At 36.6% G+C, this 22,163-nt stretch overlaps 1 protein-coding gene across 1 annotated transcript in view; it reads left to right on the top strand.

Moving 5' to 3' along the window:
• Positions 1–1,030: 1,030 nt before the first annotated feature.
• DNAAF4 (dynein axonemal assembly factor 4) overlaps positions 1,031–22,163 on the top strand; it is a gene marked incomplete at its 3' end in the record, with an annotated part of 57,446 nt that continues 36,313 nt past the window's right edge. The window contains exons 1-4 of the mRNA XM_080808379.1: positions 1,031–1,168; positions 1,511–1,658; positions 5,493–5,626; positions 21,577–21,808. Coding sequence (XP_080664505.1) covers positions 1,046–1,168; positions 1,511–1,658; positions 5,493–5,626; positions 21,577–21,808 — 637 coding nt within the window. The 5' untranslated portion in view covers positions 1,031–1,045. The remainder of the gene's footprint in view (positions 1,169–1,510; positions 1,659–5,492; positions 5,627–21,576; positions 21,809–22,163) is intronic.

The following is a 22,163-nucleotide window of genomic DNA, read 5'->3' as shown; positions in this document are numbered from 1 at the left end:
AGAGAGGCAGAGGGAAAGGCAAGGAACCTCACACAGACTCTTCCCAAAACACACAGCTCAGGCCTCTCTGCTCTCTCCACCCTGATATCGGGACCCTACTGGAAAATAGGAGTCAGCCACCCAACGGACTGAGCCACCTGGGCACCCCTTGTTTTGTTCTTTTTTTAAAACATCAAATTCAGTAACTTATAAACTGAGTCTAGAGAAAGCAGCCTGGGTAAGGATTATTGGAATGGGAGTTAAGAGAACAGGATTCTAATCACTATTCTGCCATTAATCTAAATGGCAGTGGGGTTAAGTGTGTGGGTGTCAAATTCCTTAAATATGCAGGATGAACTACATCACCTTCATGGTCACTCCAGAGCTAAGGTTCTGTCTTCTTAAGCAATTGTAAAATGTATCCGTGTAAATCCAGGCTATCCTACAGCTGAGTTGCAGCCAAGCATTTGTCACTTGAGTCACAAGGCCATTTCTTTCTAGGTCTTAAACCATGTAGGGAACCCTACATTTGATCTTTTGGAGGCCTTACAGTTAACAGGATTTGGAGCACTGCAATAGTTAAGACCAAACTCCCAGGCCAGGACCTCTGTACAGCCAAGAAATTTCCAAAACAGGAACACCAAATTATGTTCTGACAGCCTCCATCAGAACAAAAGGCCACGGCTGCTAGGCGCAGGGGCGGTGCACCTGCTTCTCACAGGTCAGGTCACGCTCCACCATAACTCTTTTTTGTTGTTCTTTTTTTGCATCCTCAGGAGCAAAGCTCTTTTCTTAAAGTAAGACCTATTTATTCGATGATTCATTCAGGCTCCAGGGAACGGATTATAGCCACAGAAGTACTCTTACCGCCCCGCGCCAAGAAGCCCGGGCAGTCACGAGGTGAGTTTGTCAGGCGGTCTCAGAGGCGCGCCCGGGGCACGCTGGGAGCCGGGCACCTTGGCCTGCCTGACCCGGAAGGGCTGGTGCGTGGTAACCCCGGTTGCCGTAGCAACCAAGCGGCGCTAGTCCTAACCATTCGCATCCTCCAGTCCAGCCACCTCCCGGGATGCCGCTGCAGGTGAGCGATTACAACTGGCAGCAGACAAAGACAGCGGTGTTTATCTCTGTGCCTCTCCGGGGCGTCTGCGTCAGAGACGCAGACGTGTTCTGCACAGAAAACTATCTGAAGGTAGGAACTCGAGTTGTGCCTGCCGGGGCCCCGGGGGTGTGGTCCCAAGCTTCTGAGAGCGCGGCTCTGTATAAGCCACAGGCGCGTTCTTGCAAATAAGCGTCCTAAAATTCCTTTTTTTTTTTTTAAAGTAGAATCTCATGAGATAATACCTCATCTCTGAAAGATGTCATCAAACTAGGGATTATTTTTATCCAGGGTTTCTTCATATGCCTTGTTAATCGGATAAATTTATAGCAGGAATTTAAGAAAAGGGACCTGGACCTCTATCACTTGTTTCTTAACGGCTGTGTCTTTATTTTGTTTAACTAAATTAACCTCTGTTTACTCCCTTCTGAATAGGTCAACTTTTATCCATTTTTATTTGAAGTGTTTCTCTATGCACCCATAGATGATGAAAACAGCAAAGCCAAGATTGGGAATGACACTATTGTATTCACGTTATATAAAAAAGAAGTGGCCATGTGGGAAACCCTTTCTGTGTCAGGCGGTAAGTTTTTTATTAAAAGATGTTCATCTGGTTGTGCTTTTTATATTTTATACCTTAAAATTCTTTTTTTCAGAACAACTGTTTCTCTTCTAGAAGAAAAAATAGGAACGTGAGCATGATTTAAATGACATAGTGCTTTAGCTGCTGCTTAAATAACTTAAAGATTGAATAATTCAAAAGTTAGAGCACATTTATAATAGCTATCAAACAAATGTGAGCTTGTATCCTCAGAGGATAAGACCTCTTGGTATGATCTTTATTGAGCACTTATTTTGTATTAGACATTAATACACCTGGTAATCCTTAGAACAACCTATTACTTAGGTTACCTCCCTCCCACCCCGATTTTTTTTTTTTTTTAAGGTGAAGCTACTGAGACACAGAAGTGTTGAATAATTGGCACAGGTCACACAACGAGTAAGTGGCAGACTGGAACTGGAGCTTTAGCAAAGACTCTAGAGCTGTGGTTCTTAACCCTGGCTACATATTTGAATCACCTACAAAACTTTAAAATAATACGGATATCTGAAACTCACCCTAGACCAATCAAATCCATTTCTGTGAGTGGGAAAATCTTTCCAGGGATTATAATGTGCAAAGCCGAGATCCTCTGTTCTCTGTACTCTTAATGAGTACTCTATTCTTCTGCCACAACTGACTTTTTGGGTAAGTAATTGCCCTCTGCTGCTTTGCCCTTATTTTCTTCCTCCCTGTTCTAGTCGTCATGTATTCTAGGGCTTTATATCTACTGCCTGAAATTTCTCTTAGGCCCCTGGCTTTAAGTCTTGAGTAGGAACTACTGACAATGGGGAGATTGCAGGCTTTCTTTTTCTTTTTTAAAATTTATTTTTTAGTAGTTTCTACACTTGACTTGAGGCTTGAATTCATGACCCTAAGATAAGAGTCACATACTCTTCCAACTGAGCCAGCTAGGCACCCTGCAGTCCTTTATAATAATTCTTTCTTGATACCTTGCAGTGGAATTTAATTTTGTAATCCCCAAGACCAGGTAGAATTTTTCTCTAAAGTCTAGTATTCAGCTCAGAAAATACTGGCTAAGGTAGATTACCATAGCCGGGTTACCTTAGCTCTTTAGTGGGTTCCAGACTAACTGAAGAGTTTTTAAAAACCACATTCTTGCTGTCCTACTCATTCCTTCCTTTGTGATTCAGTAATTCTGAGATGGGGCCTGGGACTCTGTCGTGAAACACACCCAGGGTGTTCTGACTTCTTACCTAAGATCAAATATAAACACTTTAATTTATTTCAGTTCTTGTTGATGATATTAATTTTTTAATATATTTTATTTATTTATTTGTCAGAGAGAGAGAGAGGGAGAGCGAGCGAGCGAGCAAAGGTAGACAGAGTGGCAGGCAGAGGGAGAAGCAGGCTCCCTGCTGAGCAAGGAGCCCGATGTGGGACTCGATCCCAGGACGCTGGGATCATGATCCGAGCCGAAGGCAGCCGCTTAACCAACTGAGCCACCCAGGCGCCCGATGATATTAATTTTAAAGTAAGACCAGAACCATCATCTATTTTATAGTGGCTAATTTTAAAATAAGCAGATTGAGAATGGTGAGACTGCAGGTGATTCTGATGACTTACCAGGCTTGAGAACCAGTGACTTAAATGTTTGTGTGTGTGTGTCTATCTCTCTCCAGGAAATATTTTGTCTGCCAACTTTTTAGGATATAAAGGAGAATCAAGGAATGCCAACGTGGCTCAGTCGGTTAAGCGTCTGCCTTCAGCTCAGGTCATGATCTCAGGGTTCTAGGATCGAGTCCCACATTGAGCTCCTTCCTCAGCGGGAAACCTTTTTCTCCTTCTGCCTGCTGCTCCCCCTGCTTGTGTGCTCGCTCTCTCTCTCTCTCTCTCTCTGACAAGTAAATAAATAAAAAAAGAGAGAGAGAAAGAAAGAAGAATCCTGTCAGAAAACCTGTTACTTTTCCCTACATGACACTTTTTTCTATGTCAAATTCTCTTCTTAACGTGCTTAGCTATCTTTTCCAGGAGTGGGAAGAGAATTTTATTTCCTAATCATGATCTTCCTCTCTATTTTATAAATCTGCCTTCAATGCACACCTGCTTGAGTCTTCTCTTTCATGGTAATATGGTCATCCATTCCAAATTTTCACCATTTAAACCAAGGTTTAACAAATTCTTTCTGTAAAGGACCAGATAGTATTTTGGTCTCAGTCACAATTACTTAGTTCCTCTGTGGTAGCACAAAAGCAGCCAATAGACAATACATATATACGGACACGGAAATTCGAATTTTATCTAATTTTTATATGTCACAAGGTATTATTTTGATTTTTCAACTATTTAAAAATGTAAAAAGCATTCTTCGCTTGTGTGCTAGAGGAAACAAGCAGCAGGTTAGATTTGGTCGTAGTGTGCCAACTCTGATTTAGATTGATCAACACAGTCTTAAAAGTAGCTTATGTAATAAGTGATGAGCATTGATTTTACTTCAAAAACCAGGTTTGAGATTCCTTTAGAAATCAAACTCAGTTACATAGCAACTCAGTGAAATTATTTCTTTAACAATTTTGTTTTTCACATGAAGTGTGTGGAACTCCAGTCTATATGCCAAATCTTCCTCATTTTCCAGAACATAATATGTTAATTTTCTTCTGAAGTTTTTTCTTGGTATACTTTTCATTATTTTTCAATGTGAAAGTAGGTTCTTTTAGCTACCTTTATCCTTGAATCTGGTCCAGTTGTCTGTTACTCTGTTATTAAACAGGAGGAGGGTTGGGAGAGGTTTCAGACTTAATTCCAGTCCTAAGGCCTAGTTAAGGTCTTGAATTAGTAAAAATTCCATGCTTCTTTTTTCCTTTTCCTTTTTTTTTTAAATTTTAATAAACATATAATGTATTTTTATCCCCAGGGGTACAGGTCTGTGAATCGCTAGGTTTACACATTTCACAGCACTCATCATAGCACATACCCTCCCCAATGTCCATATCCCCACCACCCTCTCCCGTCCCCCCTCCCCCCAGCAACTCTCAGTCTGTTTTTTGAGATTGAGTCTTTTATGGTTTGTCTCCCTCCCAATCCCATCTTTTCATTTTTTCTTTTCCTACCTCCCCCAACCCCCCCACATTGCATCTCATTTTCCTTTTTAAGGCAATTTCTTTGAAAATTAAAATTCCAGACTTTTTTTTTAACTGTTAACTGAAATTTAGCATTCCCTTCCATCATGAATGTAGGCGACAAACAACAGCTGTATCAACAAGGATCACGAAGACATTTATATTATGAAGTACATTTATCTTTTATACTCACTACTTTGAAATTGTAGTATTTATTATGCTAACACAAAACAAATCTCATCTTCTCTTCTAGGAGACCTCATAGTGATGATTTACTGTGATTAGGATTATAAGCAAATATCCTTGGTTTCCTGAAAGAGAGGGAGAAGGATAAATGTGTACTCTTTCCCTCCATCCTGTCTCATCCCCCTCTCTTTACCACTTCTCCCCCTCTCTTCCCATTATACCTCTCCCTTTTATGTCCCTCTCCCTGTCCTCATCGTTTCCCCTCTCACTCTGATTTACCCTTCCTCTTGTTCCCACTTTCTCTCATTCATATTTTCTTTCTCTCTCCTTCTCTACCTCTGTAGTAAATAATTGCTGTTGTAGTTGCCTGCTTACCTTTTAATGTTAGCTTCTTGGCCAGTTTAATATTGAGAAATGCTTTCATTTCTCCATGTGAAGTTGTCCTCCCCCGCCCCCCGCCCAAATTGCATCCTGGATCAGGGTGTTAACCAGTTTTCTCTTAAGTTAAACATTCATCATAATCCTAATTTAGTGATATTTCTTGTTTTAGTTGACAAAGAGATGATGCAAAGAATAAGGGAGAAATCTATTTTACAAGCACAAGAAAGAGCAAAAGAAGCTACAGAAGCAAAAGCAGCAGCAAGGCGAGAAGATAAAAAATATGCACTAAATGTTATGATGAAGGTAGGTTGCAGATTGATGGGGAAGTCCTCTCATTAAAGAGGTAATAGTAAACTCTGTATGGATAATTTATTCCAATCACTGTACTTCCTCACTTCTTTATTTATACTTTGGTTATAGGACTTACTGTGTTATAGAGGCTATCTATTACTTACATGTGTTCCTAAAAATCTGTATGAAAGTGGAGAGTGTAAAGGTTAGATAATAGATTGACTTGTCTCAGGGAGAATGTTCTATTTCCAAGGGAGTAAAAAGATTATAATTTTCTATGGTAAAAGTGTTTTACTTCTTTTTCAATCTTGGAAAAATGGATATGATTATTTAAAACAAGAAGAGCCTAGATTGAACACTGAACACTGACATATTAATATCTTTTTGACTGTTGAGGCTTCCAAGTTAAAACTTTTTTTTAAAAAAGATTGATTTATTTATTTAGAGAGCAAAAGCACACAAGCAGGGAGAGGAGCTGAAGGAGAGGGAAGGAATCCCAAGCGGACTCTGACTCCCAGCTGATTGTGGAGCCTGACGCCAGACTCAGTCTCACTACCCGGAGATTATGACCTGAATTGCAATCAAGAGTTGGACAATTAACTGACCGAGCCACTCTGGTTCCCCTCAAGTTAAAGCTTTAATTAGCAATATATTTTTTGAGATATAACTCACATACCGCATAATTCACCCATGTAAAGCTTACAATTCATTAGTTGCTAATATTTAGAGAAGTGCAACCATCAGCACAATCAATTTTAGGACATTTTCATTACCCCAAAAGAAACCCTGTGCCTGTTAAGAATCACTCCCCATTTCTCCCACTCACTCCAGCCCCAGGCAACCACTAATCCACTTTCTGTCTTTATAAATTTATCTATTCTGTTTTTTACAAGTTAAAAGTTTTTATTTATTTTCTTGCTACTGAGTTATATGAGTTCTTCTATATTTTGCATATTGGAGAATGAGTTATAGGTATCTGAGGAGTAAATGGAGAAATTACAGACAAATTAATTGGGTTTGTATGTTGGAAAAGCTCATTCTGGCTAATGAGTATGGAGTGGCTGCAGGGTGGAAGCAGAGCTTTTGTATTTTTAAGATGGAAGAACCTGAGCATATTCACATGTTGAAGAAGAAAGCTAGTGAAGAGGGAGAAGTTAATACAACCAAAGGAGGGGATTGATGATGATGATGGAACAGGTGGGAGGAAGGTTGGAACAGGTAAAAAAATTAGTCTTAGCTAAGAGCAGGATATTTTATCTTTGGACGCTAGAGGGCAGGAATAAGGAATAACAGGATTAGGAAAATTCTTAAGGACACAGACAGTTAAAAGAATCCTTTGTTTTCAGGGTAAAGGAGGCAAGAGGGAAAGAGATTGAGGTGGAGGTATGTATGGGTTTTGAGGTGATTAATGAAAGTTTGGAATACTGATGCCAAAATGATCTTCTGGCGCATGCTCTCTTTGTCTGACAGTTTTGGCTGCTATTGCTTGCTTTGTCTGTCTTCTTTACTATTTTGTTTTATAGATTGCCCTCTTTTCTTTTGAGTTTTTGTTGTGTTTTGTTTTCTTCTTCAGAGGAAGTACTACTACACTCTTGCGCTCTGAACTTTTAACCTAGGTAAATGAAATTTGAAGTGCTTTCTTCTGTCCTTTTCATAAAGCTGAAACCAGGAATCTCAAACTGTGAAACAACTTTGTGTAATCATGCAGATGAGGTATGAGTTGTTTTCTGAAATTGTCTAGGTTATACTATAGGGTCTTAAAAAGTTCTTATCAGCGAACCGGATCCCTGTTTATTGGAAGTGTGTACAATGTACAAAAACTACAAGGAACTGCTTGGCTCTTTTTTAATTCTATTTTTTAATAGTAATATTCATGTTCCTAGCATTTTTTATATCCCCCAGCCCCTCCTTTTTCTGCATTTTCTTCCCTTCCAAAGCACATCAGCACTATTGACCCTATTTACTTTCTCATAATCCTGCTTCTTGCTTTTGCATGTTTAACATTTTCCCTATAAACTATTCTTAGGGCTCTGTGTTTTGGTATCTCCTGTTCTAATTCCTTTGACCTTTTCTTTATATGTGAAATCTTCATTCTTTTATCTTATTTGTTATTAACAGTTATTACCATCATAAGGCACTTAATTGTGTTGTCAGTGTACTCAGTCTTTGTATCACTATTCCTTTTGAATTTTTTTTACCTTTATTATCTCTGATATTTCTTATTGAGAAGTTTTACAGATCAAATACATTTTTTTGTTTGTTTTTCCTTTAAAGTGCTGCCATGGTGGCTTTTATTTTACTTTTAAGTTTTATTGAGGTATAATTGACAAAAATGTAATATATTTAAAGTGTATAATCTGAACTGTTGATATACATATATTTTGTGAAAGGAATCCCATAGATAAGTTGATTAATACATATATCACGAAGGGAGGGGAAACTAAATGGGAAGAAATCAGAGAGGGACACAAACCATGAGGGACTCTGGACTCCAAGAAACAAATTGAGTGTTACAAAAAGGCGGAGAGTAGGGGGATGGGGTAATTGGGTGATGGGTATTATAGAGAGCACGTGTTATGATGAGCACTGAGTGTTATATGCAACTAATGAATTGTTGAATACTACATCAAAAACTGATGATGTACTATATGCTGGCTAACTGAACATAATAAAAAATAAATGTGTGATGGAATTAAAAAATACATATAACACTTCATATAGTTACCCTTACATTTGATCTTAGTGCTTACTTACAGCTAAAAATTTATACCCTGTTATAGCTTCTCCCCATTTCCCCTGCCCCTGAGCTTCTGACCTCCACCAATCTGTTCTGTTTCCATGAGTTCAACTTTTAAAAAAATTCTATGTGTAAAAGATATCATGCTATATTTCATATAAATTATGCATATGTTATATATAGTATATACATAATATATGTGTATGTGTATGTATATAATGAACATAATGTTCAGGAGAAGAGGTTGGTATACGCTGATATACCAGGGACACCAGCCACCCCTCTTCCCTGCCTTCCGGCACTCCTCCCAGTGCCACAGTGATTCGGCATTAAGTGCCGGTTGTATGCTGGGAAACAGGGTCCAGGGGCTGTGAGTGTTCCTCCTACAGCCTTGACTGGGAGTATGTACACAAACCCCACACCTGTGCACACTCTTCCAGGATAGTGCTGGGGTGTCCCTTCCACCTCCCTGTTTATCCCCACCCCGCCGTGTCCCACTCAGCCCCTCCAACCCAGGCTACCCTGTGACTATTGCTTCCTCAAGGCTGTACCTAGAAGATTCTTCTTCTCTTTTAAGGAAAACAACTTTTGTTGCTTTGTAACTTCTGAGATGTCTTGTAGAGCATAAACAAATGAAACAAAACCTACTTTCCTCCCTGGGGTGGTCTGGATCCACCACACACTCCTATGGTGATGTCCTGGGCTCTGAGCACCAGGAGGGTCTCCCTTGTAGAGCCCTTAGGGGTCTCAGAACAGAGCCCAGCTTCTGGCTCAAAACTTGGAGAGGGAGTCCCAAACTCTGGGCATTTGTGTACCACCTCCACAATTCTTGTTGTAACTGAGGACCTCCTGTTCTCTTCTTCTTTTATATTTTCTTTTCTCAACATATTTTTTTTTTTTATTTTACTTACTTCAAACTTTAGTCTTATGCTAAACAATATATCCTGCCATCAATCTTATGTGCTAGTTATGTTTTTTCCTATTACACATGAAAATAAATGGATACCTATTTTTAAAAAAATCTGCATGTAATGTGTGCATGTGTGTATACACACATTGCATATCACATTTTCTTTATTCACCCACCAGTGGACACTTAAGATTGTTTCTATAGGGGTGCCTGGGTGGCTCAGTCAGTTAAGCATCTGATTTCAGCTCAGGTCTTGATCTTGGGGTCCTGGGATAGAACACCATGTTAGGCTCCCTGCTCAGCAGGGATTCTGCTTCTCCCTCTACCTCTGTCCCCTCCCCCTTCTCAAATAAATAAATAAAATCTTTAAAAAATGATTATTTCTATATCTTGGCTATTGTGAATAATACTGCAGTGAACATCGTATGGTAGTGTAGACACCTTTTGGAGATAGTGATTTTGTTTACTTTAAATATGTTGGTCTATTAGTCTATTATATATCTTCTTTGGAAAAATGACTAGTCAGGTCTTTGGCCCACTTTAAAGTTTTTATTTATTTTCTTGCTGAGTTATGTGAATTCTTCTATATTTTGCATATTAACCCCTTATTGGTTATATGGTTTGCAGATAATTCTCCCATTCAGTACATTACCTTTTCATATTGTTGATGTTTTCTTTTGCTGTACAGAAGCTCTGAAGATGTAGTCTCGCCTTATTTTTGCTTTTGTTGCCTTTGCTTTTAGTGTCAAATCTAAAAAGTCATTGCCAAACCAATGTCAAGGAGATTACCACCTATGTTTTCTTCTAGGAGTTTTAGGTTTCAGTTTTTATATTCAACTCTTTAATCCATTTTGCGTTGATTTTTTTGTATGGTCAAGGTGGGGGATCCAGTTTTGTTCTTTTGTATCTGAATATCGATTTTTTTCTATCCATTTTTTTTAAATGAATAGACTATCCTTTCATCACTGTACATTCTTAGTACTTTTGTCAAAAATTAATTGATCATACACATATAGGTTTATTTCTGGGCTCTCTGTTCTGTTCCATTGATCTGAGTATCTGTTTTTTTATGGCAATACCATACTGTTTTGATTATTATAGTTTTGTATAGTTTGAAATCAGAAAGTATGATACCTCCAGCTTTGCTCTTCTTGCTCAAGATTGCTTTAACTCGTCAGAATCTTTTTCGCTTCCATATAAATTTTAGGATTTTTTTTTCTATTTCTGTGAAAAAAACCATTGAAATTTTGATAGGGGTTGTATTGACTCTCCAGATCACTTTAGGTAGTGCAGATATTTTAACAATATTAATTCTTCCAATCCATGAACATGTAATATCTTTCCATTTATTTGTGTCTTTTTCATTTCTTTCAGCAATTGTTTTGTAGTTTTCAGTGTACAGATCTTTCATTCCTTTGGTTAAATTTGTTCCTAAGTATTTTATTCTTTTTGATGCTATTGTAAATTGGATTTTCTCCTTAATTTCTCTATCTGATAACTTGTTGTTAGTGTAGAAATGCAACTGATTTTTTATATTGATTTTACATCCTGAGACTTTACAGTGTTATTTTCATAATTAAAAAAATGAATAGAAAATGAATGGATGATAAAATTACTAGTAATTTTTTTGTATATTCTGTGTTCTCCCAATAATAAACACATATTTTTTCATAATAAAGAAACTTTTTATAAAAGAGGGCAATACTTACCTTCTTATGGTAATTTTTCCTAACTTTTTTTAAAAAAAAGATTTCTTTATTTGCGAGAGAGAGAGTGCGTGAGCGAGCGTGTGTGCATGTGTGTGTGCACATGTGAACAGGGAGGGGCAAGAGGAGAGGGAGAGAGAATCTTAAGCAGACTCTGATCTCATGACCCTGAGATCACGACCTGAGCTGAAACCAAGAGTCAGATACTTAACTGACTGCGTCCCCAGGCACCCCATTTTTCCTACTTTAATTTCTTTTTGCTCTAACAGGAATGTACTGATTTTCTGTGTGAATCTCACAAATTTCTAAGCATATGAGTGTGAAACTATATGCTAATTGACTCTCTCTGCTTGACTTATTTCACTCAGCATAATCTCTTCCAGTCCTGTCTATGTTGATACAAAAGTTGGGTATTCATCCTTCCTGATGGAGGCATAATAGTCCATAGTGTATAGGGACCACATCTTCCTTATCCATTCGTCTGTTGAAGGGCATCTTGGTTCTTTCCACAGTTTGGCGACCGTGGCCATTGCTGCTATAAACATTGGGGTACAGATGGCCCTTCTTTTCAGTACATCTGTATCCTTGGGGCAAATACCCAATAGTGCAATTGCAGGATCATAGGGAAGCTCTATTTTTAATTTCTTAAGGAATCTCCACACTGTTCTCCAAAGTGGCTGCATCAACTTGCATTCCCACCAACAGTGTAAGAGGGTTCCCCTTTCTCCACATCCTCTCCAACACACGTTGTTTCCTGTCTTGCTAATTCTTATGCTTTTTATAGTAAGTTTGGATATCAATGTAATGAAGTAAACCAAATTTGTTGGGAAGCTGAACAAGTTCCTTTCAGTAATTCGTGAGTTTTATTTTTGGTTTGTGAATTAATTAGCCATTGGCTCTCCTTATAGCTCTTACTGATTTCTTTGGGCCCTTTCACCTGTTTTGAAAATCTGCCAAAAGGAAAAGAGAAGTGTCTTAGTTGGCTCAAGCTATCATAACAAAAAACAACAGATTGCATGGATTTAAATGACAGAAATTTATTTCCTTATAGTTCTGGTGGCTCGAAAGGCCAAGCTCTAGGTGTGGGTCAGTTTGGTTTCTGATGAAGACTCTCTTCCAGACTTACAGGTGACTGCCTACACACTCTATTCTCACACAGTGGAGAGAGAGAGAGAGGAAGAGAGAGAGAAAGCTCTCTGGTGTCTGTTCTTATAAGGACACTAATTCTGTTTTATTAGGATCCCACCCTTATGGTCTTATTTAAATTTAAGTACCTCCTTGTAGGTCTTATCTCCAAATATTGTCACATTTGTGGGTTAGAATTTCAACATATGGATTTGGGGACCATGGTTTTAGTTCACAGAAGAGAACTACATTTTAGCTTGGGCTGTAACAGATGTCTATCTTTCTAAACACCAGATTCCCATTTCCATAGAATATAACTAAATAATTTCAGAAGTTTATAACTTTCAAGAAAAAATTTAAAACTATATTTATTAAACTTTAGACTGAATTTTAATTTTCTTAAGGGAATTCATTATTAGAATGATGTATAGCTACATGTGGGAGATAATACTTTAAGATACTTCTACCTGGGACACCTGGGTGGCTCAGGCATCTGACTCTCGATTTTGGCTCTGGTCCTTATCTCACAGTTGTGGGTTATCCTGGAGTCAGACTCTGCACTCAGTGGTGAGTCTGCTGGAGATTCTCTCTCTCCCTCTGCCCCTCTGCCCCCTAGAATAAATAAACCTTTAAAAAAAAAGATATTCTTACCTGGCATTTTTGCATATTGTCTACTTTTTCCATTCGAATTCTTACCAGTTATTTTAAATTCCATGTCTGATTATTCTTATATTTGTGTTATATCTGAGTCTGGTTCTGTTGGTTATTGTCTCTTTATGTTTGTGTTTTTCTTGCCTTTTGGCATGTCTTGCAATTTTTGATTGAAAGATAGACATGTATCAGGTAGTAGAAACTGAGGTTATTAGACTGTTAGGGTGTTGATTTATTTTAATAGGGCTGCTATGTTTAATGTTAGCTGTGGCTGTAGGTATCAGAGGCTTTAAAGGTCTCTAGTGTCTGATATATTTTTTTAAACTCCCCCTTTGACTCTGGGCTTCTCCATTTATTCCTCTTCTGAAAGAGTTGTTTTGCCCGTCAAAGCTGAAACTAGAGCTCTATAACTATATATATATATAGAGAGAAATATATATATATATATATATATATATAGTTGTAAAACTTTTTAATGGTTGCTAGATGTACTTTTAACTCATTAGAATCTACTTCAAGTAAACACTGACTCAATTCCAGTAAAATACAGCAACTTTCCTCTGATACAACTCTGTTATATCCCCCTATCTTTGGGTTGCTTTGCCATTCATGTGTATGTATTTGTTATAACTCAACAATGCATGTTATAATTCTACTTTAAAAATTGTCACTTTTTAAAAGAACATAGGTTTTTAAAGAAACCAAGAGAGTAAAGGCAAGGTCTTTTTTTAAAAATTAAACAATGTAATATAATGTCAGCAGTCCTTTTTTTTCCCTTCATGATTTGTTTTATAACTGGAAATTTGTACCTTTTGACTCCTTTTACCCATTTTACCCAACCCAGCATCCCATCATTGGCAACCACTTTGATCATGGTATCTCTGAGCTTAGGGGTTTTTTTTGTTTGCTTTAGATTCCACATATAAGTGAGATCACATTGTATTTGTCTTTCTCTGTTTTATTTCACTTAGTGTAATGCCCTCAAGGTCCAACCATGTTGTTGTAAATAACAAGATTTCATTCTTTTTTGTGCTGAACAATATCCTATTGTGTGTGTGTGTATATATATATATATATATATATACACAAATTTTCTTTATTTGTTCATCCATCAGTAGACACTTTTAGATTGTTTCCATGTCTTGGTTATTTAAATATTTCTGCAGGAAAACTAGGACAGTGCGTGTTTCTTTTTAAATATGTGTTTTTGTTTTCGTTGGAGGTAGAGTTACTGGGTCATGTGGTAGTTTTATTGTTAATTTTTTGAGGAACCTCCATATGATTTTTCCATAGTGGTTGCACCAGTTTACACTCCCCCTAACAATGTACACGGATTCCCTTTTCTCCATATCTTCATTAACACCTGTTATTTCTTTTCTTTTTGATACTAACCATTCTAACAGGTATACAGTAATATTTCACTTTGGTTTTTATTTGCATTTCCCTGGTAATTAGGGATGTTGAGCATCTTTTCATGTACCTTTTGGCCACCTGTATGTCTTTGGTAAAATGTCTATTTGGATACTCAGTTCATTTTTTAATTGTATGGTTTGTATTTTTGGTGTTGAGTTGCATGAATTCTTTATATATTTTAGATATTAGCCCCTTATCAGATATTTTAATTTGCAAATGTTTTCTTTCATTCAGTAGCTTACCTTTTCATTTCATCCATGGTTTCCATTGCTATGCAGAAGCCTCTTAGATTGATGTAATCTCACTTTTTGTTTTTGCTTTTCTTGCCTTTGTTTTTGGTGTCAAATTCAAAAAATTATCACAAAGACCAATTATCAAGAAATTTACTGCCTATGTTTTCTTCTAGGAGTTTTATGGTTTTAGATCCTATGTTTAAGTTTTTAATCCATTTTGAGTTAAATTTTGTGTATGTTGTTGTTGTAGTCCGATTTTATTCTTTTGCATGAGGATATATTTTCCTCCCAGTATCATTTATTGAAGAGACTGTCCTTTTCGCATTATATATTTTTGGTTCCTTTGTCATAAATTAATTGACATATATGCATCAGTTTACTTCTGGGCTCTCTAATTCTGTATCATTGATCTATGTGTCAGTTTTTATGCTGATACCATACTTTTAAGTTTTAGTTACTATAGCTTTATAATATAGTTTGAATCTGGGGCTTGATGCCTTCAGCTTTATTCTTTCTCAAGACTGTTTTGGTTATTCAGAGTCTTATGTGGTTCCATGCATACATATGATTTTTTTTCAGTTTCTGTGAAAAATGCCATTGGAATTTCATAGAGATTTCATTGAATCAATTTTATAGATTATAGTGTGGTATGGACACTTTAACGATATTAATTCTTTTAACTTATGAGCATGGAATATTACACTTATTTGTGCCTTCTCCAGTTTCTTTCATTAATGTCTTGTGGTTTGCAGTGTACATGTCTTTTACCTCCTTGGTTAAATTTAATTTTAGGTATTTTATTCTTTTGATATAATTGTAAATGGGATTGCTTTCTTACTTTCTTTTTCTGATAGCTCATTATTAGTGTACAGAAATGCGACAGATTTTTGTACATTGATTTTGTATCCTGCAACTTTACAGAATTTGTTTATTCTAACAGGTTTTTTTTGTGGAGTCTGTAGGGTTTTCTGTATATAATAATCTTGTCTGCTGCAAATAGTGACAGTTTTACTTCTTCCTTTCCGATTTGGATGCCTTTTATTTCTTGCTCTGACTAGGGACTTCTAATGCTCTGTTGAACATAAGTAGTGAAAGTGTGCTTCCTTGTCTCATTCCTGATCTTAGGGGAAAAGCTTTCAGCTTTTTGCCATTGAGTATGATGTTAGCTCTGAGTTTATCATATATGTTGTTTCTTATGCTGAGGTATGTTACCTCTGTACCCACTTTGAGAGTTTTTATCATAAGTTGATGTTGATTTGTATTGTTTTTTTAAACTTATTTTTAAATTGTGGTTATATATATATATATATATATATATATATATATATATAACATAAAACCCATTATTTAAATCATTAATTGTACAGTTCAATGATTTTAAATACATTAATGTTGGGCTACTGTTATCACCATCCATCACCAGAACTTTGTTCATCTTACAAAACTAAAACACTGTGCCCATTAAATAATAATAACTTCTTATCCCCCCTCCCCTCAGACTGCCATCTTCCTTTCTGTTTCTATGAATTTGACTACTTTAGATACCTCATGTAATTGAAATCATACCATATATGTCCTTTCATGACTGGCTTATTTCATTTAACAGAATGTCTTCAAGTTTATTACATCATAGCATATGTCAGAATTTTCTTCCATATGAAGGCTGAATAATGGTCTTTTAACATGTATATGCCACATTTTGTTTATCTATTTGTATTGTGTTTTGTACTTTTGCACATATTTCTTCTTGTGGATCTTCATTCCTTCTTATGGATCTGAGTTAGTATCTGATGCCATTTCCTTTCAGCCTGAAGAACTTTCTTTAGTATATCTTATAGGGCAGGTCTACTAACAACAGCTTTTTTAACTTAGAATATGTTTATTTCATCTTCACTTATGAAGAGTGGTTTTGCTGGACATAGAATTCATAGTTTATATATTTTTTTTCCGGTCAGTGCTTTGAATGGCCTTTGACTGTCTTTTGTCCTCCATCATTTTTTTTTTTTTTTTTTTTTTTTTTTTTTTTAAAGATTTTATTCATTTATTTGAGTGAGAGAGAGAGAGAGAGCATGAGAGGAAAGAGACAGGGGTAGAAGCAGACTCCCTGGCAAGCAGAGAGCCCGATGTGGGACTCGATCCCGGGACTCCAGGATCATGACCTGAGCCGAAGGCAGTCGCCCAACCAACTGAGCCACCCAGGCGCCCCAATCCTCCATCATTTTTAATGAGGAATTAATCTTATTTGTATTGTCATTTCCCGTACATGATGAGTCCTCTTTCTCTTGCTGCTTTCAAGATTTTCCTCTTTGTTTGGCTTTTATATTAACTTAGCAGTTTTACTGAGTTGTATCTAAGTGTATCTCTTTGTGTTTTTACTTGAACTTCTTGGAGCTATGGGTTAATGTTTTCATCAAATTTGAGAAATTTTTCACCAGTTATTTTCTGAAACATTGTTGGTTGAAAACTATACATTTTATTTTATTTATTTTTTGAAAACTATACATTTTAGTTAATAGATTATGACAATTCTGGGTTCTGTTTTATTTATATTTGTTTGTTAGCTTATTTATTGAGGCTGTTTATTTTTTAGAAGGTTGCCTGTACTTTAATTGTGAAGTCAGTCTCGTCTCCTTTGTGGTAGGAGCCAGTTTTCAACCCTTCCTTGGCTTCATTTTTTTTTTTTAAGGTTTTATTTTTAAGTAATCTCTACACCCAAAGTGGGGCTCAAACTCGCAACCCTGAGATCAAGAGTCACACATTCTACTGACTGAGCCAGCCAGGTGCCCGCCATGGTTTCATTTTATGCCAGGCTTCCTCAAGTTTCCTCAACAAATACATAGCTTTCTGTTTAGCCAGAGTTGTATGGTAAGCTTATCATAGACCTTCTATGGTTTTCTTATTTACATGATCTTTCAGTTAATTTTCTGACTGGACAGACATTCACATTAACCAGGACTTCAACTTCAGACTCCAACTGCAAATTTTCCCTGTTCATTCCCAACAAAGTCTATCACTTTTATCCACCAAAAGCATGGATTTTCATCTCCCCCAACCCTGAAATGAGTGCACCCTTTTTGCCAACAAAGCTATTAGGTTCTTTTTGCTAGTTTCTTGTTGACAGAACTGCCATTCTCATTATTTAAGCTGACATTGGGTTGTTGGGAGCAACCACAGGCAGAAGGACACAACATCCCACTGTTCTTACCTGTAACTTTAAGCATTTCTCAATTTGCAGGCTGACTTTGCTTTGTTTCCAGTGTTCTGAAATGGTTCTTTTTGATAGATTTGTCCAGCTTTATACTTGATATTTGTGTATGGGGAATTGCCAACCCCTTCATGCCTCTATAAAACTTGTACATTTTTTTTTGCAGGTAAATTTTACATTTACTTACAAGCGTCTTAAGAAGTTCTCTTGGTATTTTGACTAGATCTACATTGACTTTTTAAGTTAATTTTCAGAATATCAATATATTTACATTATTGAGATTTCCCTCCTGGAACATGACATTTATCTCCATTTATTTGGACTTATCCCTCAACAAAATTATTGCTATTATTATTTTTTTAGAGAGACAGAGAGCATACACTCAAGTTGCGGGAGGGGCAAAGGGAGAGGGAGAGAGGGAATCTTAAGCAGGCTCCACGCCCCATGCCACTCAGTCTCATGACCCTGATCATGACCTGAACCGAAATCAAGAACTGGACGCTTAACCGACTGAACTACCCAGGTGTTCCCTCAGCAAAATTATTTAACATACACATCCAGGACTTACTCATATTTTGTTAAGCTTATTCTTAGCATTTTGAAAGATTTTTTTAATCAATTACTAATGAAATGATTTTTTTCATTGTATTTTTCTGTTTATTGCCAGTTTTAGAAAGGTTAGTTTTTATGAGTTCATATAAAGTTGCTCTTGTATATGATTGCCTTGCTGAACTTACTTTTCTAATAATTCTGTTTGTCAGTTTGTTATTTCAGTTCTTTTAGGTAATCTACCATATTATTTTCAAATAATGACAATTTTATTTACTTACAATCTGTATTCATATTTTTTTAAAAGATTTTATTCATTTGACAGAGATCACAAGTAGGCAGAGAGGCAGGCAGAGAGAGAGAGGAAGGGAAGCAGGCTCCCCATGAGCGGAGAGCCTGATGCGGGGCTCGATCCCAGGACCCTGAGATCATGACCTGAGCCAAAGGCAGAGGCTTTAACCCACTGAGCCACCCAGGCGCCCCTGTATTCATATTTTTATATTTATTTTTAAATGGATATATTTATATGTATAATTTTTAAATATACATAAAATTTACGTTTATTTTAAAAATTCTGTTATATAGGTTATGATCTCTAGCAAAGTGATAAGATATTAAACATAGTGGCTTTAGTGACTTTGTTAGAAATATTTCTAGTGCTTCACCATGAAGTGTGACATTTTAGGAGTCCTTTTATTAAGCTGAAGTTTTTCTTTTATTCCTAGTATCAACTGATGTTTTGGCATGTACTAAGATCATAATGTTTTTCTCTTTTGACTCCCTAATATTGTAAATAAGAAATGTGCTATTTGATCAAGATGTATTATAATTTTAATATTTCCCTTGGTTCAGTTTGCTAATATTTTATTTATGATTTGTACATGTAATTCATAATAGAGATTGGCTTATAAAGAACATTGACTTAATGAAGCAGACATTCATTCCAAATTAAAAGAAGATTTCCCCTTTTCAGGAATTTGGTTTAAGACCTGTTCTTATCCTCATATTATTTACATTTACTGTCTATATTAAAATAATAATCCACACTTAATGGCATTCTTCTTGTTTTTAGTAGCACAGAGTTCTTAAAATCCAGTTTCTTCATATGTGATGATTATTTTTCTAGCTTTCTGAGTTTTTCTGTTACTGTACAGTCCTCCTTTAAAAAGAATTTCAAGGATTAATATTTATCTTTCTCTTTGACATGGTCTTTTTCCTTTTGTTATAATGAATTTTGTGGTATTCTTCATTTTTTTCTCTTCATTCTAGTCTCTCTGTCACCTATTCAGTGAAGCCTTTTTTGGTCCCTCCTCTTCCTTTTTAGTCCCTGAAGGGTTAGACCTTTTTTGTTTCTTATTTGGCTTATTATAAATTGTGTGTATGTGTGTGTGTGTGTGTAGTTTTCTTAATTACATCTTTACTATAATATCATAATTTTCCTGTTACTTTTGGTATAAGGACAGTCTCATTTTTGGTAATTAAGACTTAGTATTACACATTTTTAAAAGCTTTTCAAAATTCACTCCCTTTGTAGGGATTATGAGGGACTGAGGGTGTTCTGACTCTACATACTTTTCCCTTCTTCCATCTGTTGGGGCAAAGAGGAAGCAGGAAAAAAAGGCAAACATATCATTAAACTGGGTGAAGTTGTCATCTTCTCCTTTTAGGTTGTGGCTGCCTCTGGCTAACACTGACAGGTCATCATGCCCTGTTGTCAGGCAATTAAAGGCTGGCTCATTGCCACAGATTCTTCTGGCCCAACCTATTGGCAGCTCACTGGCAACTCTCTGAACTTAGAATATGTAAAAGTTACTATCTTTTGTGCTTAGTTTTGGCCTTATGTGCAATTCTGGGACTATAGGAAACTTCTGTTCAGTAATCTGTGAGGTTTATTTTAAAGTCAGTGTTCCACAGTCCAATTGGAAAATAACAGTCTTCCAGAACAGGGTATTAGGTCATGCAGATATTACAGAACACCTCTTCTTTTTTTTTTTTTAAGGTTTTATTTATTTATTTGACAGACAGAGATCACAAGTAGGCAGAGAGGCAGGCAGAGAGAGAGAGGGAAACAGGCTCCCTGCTGAGAGGGAAGCAGGCTCCAATGTGGGGCTCAATCCCAGGACCATGGGACCAGGGACCATGGGACCATGACCCAGGCTGAAGGCAGAGGCTTTAATCCACTGAGCCACTCAGGCCCCCCTACAGAACACTTCTTTAGTGCAGTTTCATACCTATGTTTATTTTGTATCCTGAAGTAATTCAACATCTAGGAAACTTCATCCCAATGTATTATTCTAGAGCTGTGCCAAATGTACTATTTAAATGTAAATTAATTTAAATTTACATCAATGAAACAAAAAAAAATTTAGCTTTTCAGTCACATCAGCCACATTTTAAGTTCTTAATTAGCCATATGTGGTGAGTGGCTGCTATGTTGAATAGCACAAAACAATTACCATCACTGAGAAAAGTTCTGTTAGACACTGCTTCTCCAGAGGATAGAGGTGAGAATATTTTTGTTACCACAGGAAAGTCAGTTAGAGTCAATCATATACACCAACCAGTTGCTCTTTCACAGGGTTTTTTCCTTGCCCATATGAAGGAAGTTTGTGAAAGGGAGAAAAAGTTAGCACACTCCTGTACAATGTACTCCTTCCAAATTCATCTGATAATTAGCTTTTCTTGTAGAAGCTTAAATAACTGCTATTGCAAATGCAGTTGGCAGCAGCATTCAAAGTTCAAACCCACCAGAGACACACTTCCTAGTTTATGCTTCCCATTTCCTTTCTTACTATTCTCTCATTCCTTAAGGTGAAGATTGGCGCAATTTCAGTCCCAAGACAAGAGAACACTGGCATAAGTAGAAAGGCAAATGTGGGGGCGCCTGGGTGGCTCAGTGGGTTAAAGCCTCTGCCTTCGGTGCAGGTCCTGGGATTGAGCCCCGCATTGGGCTCTCTGTTCAATGGGGAGCCTTCCACGCCCCCACCCCGTGCCTGCCTCTCTGCCTACTTGTGATTTCTGTCTGTCAAATAAGTAAATAAAATCTAAAAAAAAAAGAAAGGCAAATGTGTGTGCGTGTAAATTTTGGGAGAACTCACTTAATTTTTAGAAAATATTTTTTTTAACCAAGCCTTTAGATATCATTTAATTGAATGCCTGCCCCCATTTAACATGTGAGTAAACTGAGGCTAGAGAAAATGATTGCTCAAGATTGTATTAATAATTAATAGTAAATCTGGAACTAAAACCTGTATTCCATGACATGCTAAATCATTTACCATTCCCATTTTAAGTTTTTATTCACTACTACTACTGCTACAGATACAATGATAAGAGTTTAGAGGTAAGACTAATTAATTATTATAATAAATTTCTTATTTTTAAAATGTTGCTTTTTGCATGTTTTAAGGTTTTATAATTGTAATTTTTATAGATTGAAGAAGAGGAGAGGAAGAAAATAGAAGATATGAAAGAAAATGAACGACTAAAAGCAACTAAAGAGTTGGAAGCCTGGAAAGAATGTCAAAGAAAAGCTGAAGAACAAAAAAGAATTGAGAGAGAAGAGAAATTCTGTGAACAAGGAAAGCAAGTTGGAGAAGAGAGAAACAAATTAAAACATGAGAGCCTTACTAGAATTGCAGCATCTAGAAATCTTGCCACAAAAGGTACAATGATTTCTTTATATTTTCTGGGAAAGTGAGTCCATTACTTTTTTTTCCATAATCTATTTATAATATTAGGTCATTATTTTGGCATATTGAGAATAAGTACTATAGTATAGAGGCTAAGGTGAAAGATTTATTTCTTCTTTTAGGAAGTAGTGACATTTTCAAGAGAGAGTGAGCAATGACTCAGATCCCAGGGTCCTGAGATCAAGCCCCACATCAGGCTCCTTGCTCATAGGAGCTTACTTCTCCCTCTGCCTGCCACTCCCCCTGCTTGTGCTCTCATTCTCTCTGACAAATAAATAAAATATTTTTTTAAAAAGACATTTTCCTCATATGACTCAGGAACATGAAT

The sequence above is a fragment of the Martes martes genome (assembly GCF_963455335.1).
Source record: "Martes martes genome assembly, chromosome: 7".
Taxonomy (NCBI): Eukaryota; Metazoa; Chordata; class Mammalia; order Carnivora; family Mustelidae; genus Martes; species Martes martes.
The sequence above is the reverse complement of the archived record's forward strand: the minus strand, read 5'-3'. Positions and strand labels throughout refer to the sequence as shown.